Source organism: Haliaeetus albicilla, chromosome 19, assembly GCF_947461875.1.
Source record: "Haliaeetus albicilla chromosome 19, bHalAlb1.1, whole genome shotgun sequence".
NCBI lineage: Eukaryota > Metazoa > Chordata > Aves > Accipitriformes > Accipitridae > Haliaeetus > Haliaeetus albicilla.
Window position 1 is genome coordinate 9,416,427 of NC_091501.1, and position 8,469 is coordinate 9,424,895.

An 8,469-nucleotide genomic window follows, 5' to 3' on the forward strand; every position below is an offset into this window, starting at 1 on the left:
TTTCCAGTATATCAGCATTTTCAATGCACTGTACTTATGTGAACCACTTAATTGAGCAAGGTGAAGAGTGAGAAAATAAACTCCATGAATATTCATTCCCAGTATAATTTAGAGGCTGCTACTCCCTGGTGCTGACACTCCAGCAGTGACTGTGCATTCAGAATTTTGCTAGTGCAAGGGCTCGCACAAGCAAATACTACCTTGAAGTTTGGCATATTTGTGCAAGTTGAGCTTTCAGTTGGCTTCTTTTACATATTTGCACTGGGAGTCTTCTCCTGGTAGTCGTACTCTTCTAGCCATGCAGACAAATGCTATATGACATACCTGACTGTCTTTTGCAGGTCCATCTGAATTACTGGACATGACAGACAGTGAAACGTAAGTACAACCTACCCTGCCCTTCACATTATGTGCATTAGCCTAGCAGACTTCTCTTGTTTTTCAAGTGCAAACTTTCCAATAAAAAAGCTTGTAAAATGGCACAGCTCTTCAAAATCAAACAAGCAAACAAAAGGCCCCCTAAACCCGAACAACAACCACCTCATATGTGACTTTCTGGCCTAAAACAAATGTTTCTTGAATTCCGTAAAGGACTTCCCCTCTATTGCTTCCCATACTTCCTTAATCTTTCTAGAGGAATACAAGTCCTGCATTGTGGTTTGATGTTTCTGGCATCCAGTTACTGAGGGACCAACCTGAGGACTAAATTCCAGAAGTCAGGAAATTACTTTTCTTGGTCTACACCTTTTCTTCAGTCCCTTCTTGATTCATCCAGGGTGCTCTGCCTTAGCTGTCCCACGTGGCCACAACCTGTGCAGTTGAAGGTTTCTCTCAAGTACTTAGAACCTCAATCACCTCTATTATTATTAAAAAAAAGCCTTTACTTTCCAGTTCCCAGCTGCTCTACGTCTTGTATAATCAAGGTGTCACAAAGAGTATGTAAGGGAAGCACGAATAATCTTGGGAAGTATATGGAATATATGGGAAGCAAAAGTTGCCTTTCTCATAGGGGTTAAACCTACCATTCCTCATCCCACAGTGCCCTGCTCTGCTAACAGAGAACACCAGAAAGGTTCTGCACAAGGTGCATGTGTGCAGTCCAGGAATGATGGGGTCTGGATGGACTGTCTGTTTCTCTTCATCCAGTACCATAGCACAGCTACTGAAATAAAGTGCAAGTGAACATGGCTATGAGGGCTTCCCTTTACAAAGGTCCCTCTACCGCTAACTCTTGAAAAGGGAAGGTTCAAGCCGTAACTGGCAGCATGAATTTGTCTTTTGATCTTTAGGGGGAAATCGAATAGTATCCCATTCTGAATCTAGTTGTCATGCAACAGAGGCAGATTCATTAGAAGGTTGCCTAGCAATATTTCAACTTGCCCTGTCGTGGACTGAGGCTGAAATTCCTTTAGGCACTCTGACTTTCTGGGTAGGTAGGTGCAAAATTTGTCCTACTACATGTATTTCTTGTCATTTGTTATTTTGGAGGTTATGTAATGGCCCTACTTGTTGGATACTAGTATTGAGGACACTTTTTCAACCCACTCAGAGCATACTTTCCTCCTCTTCGTAGGCAAATCTAGATAGATTTCTTTAACCTTGATACTACAGTCAGTCTCAGAATCCTGTTACACGTAGCCCCAGTCTGAGTGAGGAGCATTGCAATAAATCTGCTCCCACTACACAGCCTTCTCCTTTGAAAAGCATGTATTCAAACTTCCCCAGTAGCTCACCAGTCCAGCAGTGGAAGACAAAAACACAGCTCTTGCTCTCATACGTCCAAGAGAGCAGGGTATCAGAACCAGGGCAGCAAGTGCACCAGTCATGTCTTTGATGAGCAGGATTTTTCTGGGATGCGTCCAAGAATGAGGTTGAGGAACGGAATTGCAGGAAGAAACAAATGTTGTTGCTGCTTTCCCTGCTGTGAAATAATGTGGCTAGTTTGCCTTTGCAGCAGTTAGCAGAACTGGTGGTTGGATGGGAACGTGACATTCAGTCCTTTGAATACATAAACCTGTGCATGTTTCTTTCCCACCCCTCAGAAGTTCTCCGTCTGCTATTTGTGCGTTGCAGGCTTTCCTACTGAGTCAAAGGATGTAGATGCTAAGGGAGAGAGTGCACGAGTCTACCTCTGCCAGCAAGAGGGAACCTCACAGAAATGCAGCATCCTTCTCTGTCTGTCCTCTGCACCTCATACTTCGTAAATGTACATTGGTGTGATGTGTCTCACTGCTGGTTTCTGTACTTTGGTCTAGGGGTGAGACAGCATTACATAAGGCAGCCTGCCAGCGCCACCGCGCCGTCTGCCAGCTCCTGGTGGATGCAGGAGCCTCTCTGAGAAAGACGGACTCCAAGGTAACCCAGCCCCGTCAACCAGTTATAAAATACTGCAGCCAAGCGAGACAGATCAGCATCCGTCCCTATTGTTTGCACGATTGAGGCTTCCTCGTGTGTGCCAAGAGCAGCTCTTTTTAAACAAGCAATTTTTATTTAGAAAACTGTATTGATTTAAACAAGTACAAGAGACTTCAGTTCAGTCCCCAACGTGGGTCATCTTCACCACAGTGAGAGCCTGGCCTCAAACTATTCGGTGCGTTGGGTGCAAATGAGGTGTCTCCACGGCACAGCATCCTCCTCTTGTGTGGTCAAAAGAGAGGCCTGTGGGCAAGGACCACCTGGGGGAGCCTTGGTTTGTGATTGCTTAGCATCTGTGAGGCTTGGTTATTGTGGCTGCCTTGCTTTGTGAGCATGGCTAACCATTTTCTTTTGCCCTTGCTTGCCTACACTCACTCATGTGACACTAACCACAACCCTCTCTTGGTGTACGCTTGGCTGAGAAAGAAGTCTGGGCAAAATTAAACCCTAGGAATATTCTGTCAATACAACAACCTGATCACTTAGGAACATGGTCCAGACGCTGCCCTTCTGGCATTTCTGAACATAAGCATCCTGTGGTCAGCAGCTGAGAGGTGGCTGGATCTCTAGGTTGCAGAGTCAGAAGCACCTTTGCTGCAGCAAGACAATTAAAAACAATTCCTACCATGTTATGCTGTATGGGGTAGCCTATAAGGGGGAGAAAGATCATCTCTTTTTCAGATGAGAGTACTGTACATTGCGAAAAATAATTTCCACAACAGCTGAAATCCAGACAAGTGGTTTCTGACTTGTTAATCTTCATCTGCCCAGAAATCCAAGGAGCAGGATTGTTTTTGTGGAGATACTTTAACAAGTTTCCAATATTTTTTCATAGACTTGTGGTCCAATTTAACAGTACTCATAAGATGCTCAGATAATAGAGTAGCAAGCTGATGCACTGAAAAACGATTTGTACTTGAGATAGAATGGGACACATTGAAATCATCTCAGGTGTTGAACATCTCTCTCTGCACATCCTTAGCAAAGTGTGTAGTCTGTGAAGTGCACTGCACTTTTCAAGTGTTAGCTATAGTACTGTGTGTCATATTCATTCACATGGGGATTGTAGCCCTAGAATGAAAAATCAGTTCCTTCCAGCATGGGAGCCCTTCTGTGTGTTGTATCAAATAGCATGTTCTTGCAGAACTGCATGATTTGTCCTAAACCACACAAGGACTTAGAAAATCTTCAGAATCTCATGACTGATAGAAAAACTTAACACCAACTTGTACAACAAATAAGTAAATTCTCCAAATTTGCTTCTGTCTTTCCTGTAGTAATTTCTCCAGGTCATGCTTTCATCTGTTCTTCTAAATATGTTAGCACAAGACTTTCTTTTCATGTTTCTTTATTATAGGGTAAGACCCCTCGTGACAGGGCTCAGCAAGCTGGTGACCCAGATCTGGCCTCCTACCTGGAGAGTCGACAAAACTACCAAATGGTTTCACATGAGGATCTGGAGACAGCAGTCTGATGTCTGAAAACATCGAAGATGATGATCCTTGGAAATCGCAAGGCTGCACCTGAAGCACTCAGGCATCGTATGAGGAAGAAGCTGATGGAATCAATGTGTCTCTGACTCTCATGGAAAATACCTGAGGACATGCCACCAGTTTCTAAGGGCTACTGAGTCTTGCCACGGAACAGTTAGGTTCCATAAGTTAGCCCATGATGGATGAGGCGGGACACTCAAAGGTCTGTGGGATCCATGGGCCACGGAAATTTACCTTTATTGCTTCCAGCAAGTAGCATGAACTTCTCCCATGTTCATCTGTACAATTTATTTAAAAAAAAAAAAAAAAAAGGAAAGAGAAAAGAGGGTGTGGGGGAACCAAACTAACTGGGACATTAAAATACCCAACCAGGCCCTCCTCCATACCTACAGTTCCCTGCATTCCTTTTATTCTCCCATTCCCCTCACTTCTCATCAGTTCAATAGTACCTTTTATCTCTGCGTTAAGTCTTCACAAATGGTCAGGCAGTAGCAAAAAATTTGAGGAGCTCTGGATGCCCTTAGGAAAAATCCAGTGTTTTCACTGGCTGCATTCCTTCCTTCGCTGTCCTCTCAGAAGCTGCATCCTCAGTGCCCAATCACCGGGGAGTTTTCTCACTTTTGGAGAGGACTCTGCCTATTGCCTTGTTTCCCAGGGTGTGGGGCACAGTTAGACTTACAGCAGTAACAAAACCTAACCTCCTCATTGTTGCTGGGTATACGGTTACAGTATCCTCATGAGACAGTCATTTGTATGGAAAGGAGTTATATAGGAAACACCACGTTGTATAGCAGAGCAGAAAGGTACCAGTAAGGTTTCTCACGCCACCATTGCCTGTATAATTACCGACCTGATTCTGCCTAAAAGTTGATAGCTATTTTTGACTTTTGAAAAGATGGGTTTTACACTGGGGAGGGATCTGTGCAAGACGGAGGGGGTTCTGATGGACTGACTTATGGACCAGTCCCCCTTAGTGTTACGGCCAGAGGTAGGAAGGAGACCTAGAACATCGGCGGTCAGCCTAGGCTTGCTGGCGTCAACAAACAAATGAGCACCACCCTGGTCGCACTGGGAATAATAGGAAATTCTTCTTTGGCTGAACCTGTAAACTACCCAATTCCCCAAGGGAACAAAGTTTCAGAGAGGCTATCCTACTGGAGAAGGACACGCGGCAACTCTTTCCCTCGTTACCCACTATAGGCTTGGAAATGTAAGGTTGCTTAGCTGCTGTAAAGGCCAGCCGTGTCTTCTGTACTCATCTGTTCTGTCTTACCTCAAAGATTATAACCACAAAAGAAGAGAAAGCAAACACACATACACACAGGCACACACAAAACGTTCACCTTCAGGTTTTGGATTGCTACAGACAACTCAGCCACCAGAAATAGCAGAGCTTCCACTTCTGCTTTGTCTGACCAGTTCCCCTGAAGATGCTCATGGCCCACTTTCGGCATAATTCTTGCAATAGATTTTTGAATTTTGCTTTGTTGTTTGTTTTGAAAGATCTACCGGGGTTTGTTTTCACACGCCTTGCTAGGTGTAGGTCTCTGGTAGATGGTGATCATCGGGATTACATGCAGTTTGGAAACCATGAAAATAACTCAGGTCATTATTCAGATAAGTTTTTCTTCCTTGGTAGAAGTTGTGGAAATGAAATGAATGTGATTCTTTTATTTTTCCTTTTTTCTTTTTTTTTTTTTTTTAAACAAGAGTGTTGTGGCAGAGAGGGAGGAGCTGAAAAATATATTTTTTATTTTTTTTCTGTTTTCAAAAGTTCATTTGATATGAGCAAAATATTTCTTTAGTATTTCTTCCTCTGGAAGGAAACTATATATATTTGTAATCTATAGATCAATGGCGACATGAAATGTATTTTGTCTTATTTTCTGTCTTTACCTTTCTTGTTTAAAAAATAAAATATGAAAGCCAAATTCCTTCCCTTGATAATCATCCAGGGCCTTGTGGCAAAGGTCAATATGTGTATATATTAGAACAGAATTTGGCAACTGTTAAAATAAAAAAATCAGAGTATAATTCTGATGTATGTGAAAATTCCACAAGGAAGATCCTCATGCTGTGGAGTCATGGTAGGCCTTGCATTATTTCCCAGCTGTGAGGAAAGGCATTACTGTAATATTTCTATATATTTGACAAAACCAAGAATTATATTAGTATGAGTTTTATCTTTTTGCTTTGTTTTACTGATGTGAGAGACGGAGGAAGCTTCAATGACGCCAGGGGCTTGGTTGTGTCCTGTGCTGAGGCCAGAGCGGTGCCTGAGCAGAGGACGGCCAGTGACCCTGTTGCTGCTCCCTGGTCCTTTAGTCCCATGAAGCAGGTGGAGCAGTAAAGGCTCGTTCTAATCACAGATACCTTCCAGAGGCCACACGTTAATTATGACGAGGGAGCTGGGTCTGGTCCCTCTCTGTCCCCAGTGGTCCTCGCCTCGGTGAGACATCCCTCATGCCTGGAGGGTGGCTGAAGCAAGGGCTGGCTCTGGAGCAACTTGGCGGGACGGGCAGATTTCCTGAGCTCCTTTGTGCCATTCGGACTGCTCAAAGGAGCTTAGAGCACATGAGAGAGTCTGGCTTGCCTTTTTCCCCGGCAGCTGGAGTAGGATGCTATGATCAGAGTGAGCCTGGTGTGCCTCTGGAAAGCTGCCCGCGCTGTGTGCTCCGTAGGAGGCGGTTACTGTAGGATGAAAATAAACCCCAGCACTGGAGATAGGACAGGAGCTGGCTGTATGTAGTGCCTTTAATATTCAAGGTGTCCCAAAGGACTGCACACATAATGCATTAGATACTGGCGACGTATTGTATTTGTCGATAATAGAGCACGTATATTGTTTTCTGCAATGGCTCACGCAGGGCCAGGGATATCAGAAGTTGGTTCATTGAGGGAAGTAGTTTGGGGCCAGGATGCTGCAGGATTACTCCTCACCACTTTTCAAGTGTGATGGGATTCTCGGTTTTGGACAGCCACCAGAAGCAGGCAGACTCTGCAGCAGTTAAAGGTGACACGTACGTATTGAATCTCTCGAGCACTTGGGGTCTAGCTTAGCACAGTGTCGTTGTGCCTGCATTGCGCAGGGCCCAAATTTCAGTGTACAGCTGGGAACCCACTTAAATTACATGTGAAACATTTTGATTTACTAAAAGTTTCTGTTCAGTGTCTGTGTCTATTTATGTGTGTTTATTACTATATATATGTATATTTATAAATATCAGTATGCATATATATAGACGCACACACACATATGCGCACACATTTAGAATTGTGCCATTTGAATGACAAAGTACCTAGGGATGCTCAGCTAATGAGGTTGTGGACTGACAAAATGTCATTTTCCATTTTAATTTGTTATTAAATGGGACCCTTTTCAGTAGGACTGAGGAGCTCCTGAATTGTTCCATTGTACTGGTTTTACTATCTCATTTTGGAGTTAAATGAAGGGAAAGAAAATATTTATAATGTTGATAAAATAAAATTACTTTTGTTATTTAATAGCATCAGTTATTCTTATTTCATGTTTCAATGTTAGAGGTATCTTTATGTGGTATCCAAGACACGACAATGTCATACATTTCTCACTAATTATAGCATCCCTGAATATCATGAGGTGTGAGGCTGAGTGACTCATGTAAAACAGGAGTTCAAGGCAAATTTTGCCCATTATGAAACAGGCCTTAGACTCCAGTGGTGCTTTCACCATTTCATGTGATGGCTTGTCTGTGTTTTAGCACTTTAAGATGTCTGTAGATGTTTTTACTGGCACCTGTCACCCTTGCTTTTCCCCAGCAGCAGTAGAATTGCTCAGTCTCAACTCACGGTGCTGTAGCCTGGATTTGGACGACATGAGATGTCCCCTGCTACATGAGGACTGTCATATAGAAGCACCATAGACATAAAGAAAATAGAACAAAATTGATGTTTTGTTGCCATTGATCTTCCCAGCTGTATTTGCAGAGCTGGTGCTGTTGCAGACGAATAGATGGGGCACATGGTTTTTCTGGTGGTGTGGCCATGGGAGGTTGGTTTGAGTAGTACGTAATGGCCTGTTTTGCTCATTTTTGTCTTTGTCTTTGCTATGACAGCGACATGCACAGTAAAGTCACTAACACACAACCTCACCTAGAAGGTGGCTATTTTCCTTTCAGCCACCCCAGATGCCTCCTGTGGGGTATGCTTATGTGTTGACCTTTCCAGTATATCAAAAGCAGGTTGAGATGATCTGACTCTGGGCAAAAGCTATGAAATGGGCAAGGTACGTTGGTAGCCTTAAGCTTGTTGGGAGTTTAATGGTACTCAAGAAATGTATGGACATGCTGGGAATTTGGATACCTTGAAAACACTCCAAGGACAATTCTGTCCTTGCACTCCGTGTACTCCAAGAAGGAAGCAGTTCCTCATGCTGATCCATTTGAGGTCTGTCATTTTCTTTCCCACACTTTTTGCCTCTTTTGCACCAGACTAACATCCATGGAGAAGTGTTTTATAAGAATGGTGTTTAAGCTTGTTGAAAGTAACATTTCTGTCTCCGTTATACTTATTCTTTTCCATT

At 43.3% G+C, this 8,469-nt stretch overlaps 1 protein-coding gene across 8 annotated transcripts in view; it reads left to right on the top strand.

The window, feature by feature from the left end:
• DGKI (diacylglycerol kinase iota) overlaps positions 1–7,414 on the top strand; it is a 220,161-nt gene extending 212,747 nt beyond the window's left edge. For all 8 annotated transcript variants that reach the window (XM_069807567.1, XM_069807559.1, XM_069807561.1 and 5 more), the window contains 3 exons: positions 342–378; positions 2,256–2,355; positions 3,773–7,414. In XM_069807567.1, the coding sequence (XP_069663668.1) occupies positions 342–378; positions 2,256–2,355; positions 3,773–3,889 (254 nt within the window). In that variant the 3' untranslated portion in view covers positions 3,890–7,414. The remainder of the gene's footprint in view (positions 1–341; positions 379–2,255; positions 2,356–3,772) is intronic.
• The last annotated feature ends 1,055 nt before the right edge of the window (positions 7,415–8,469 follow it).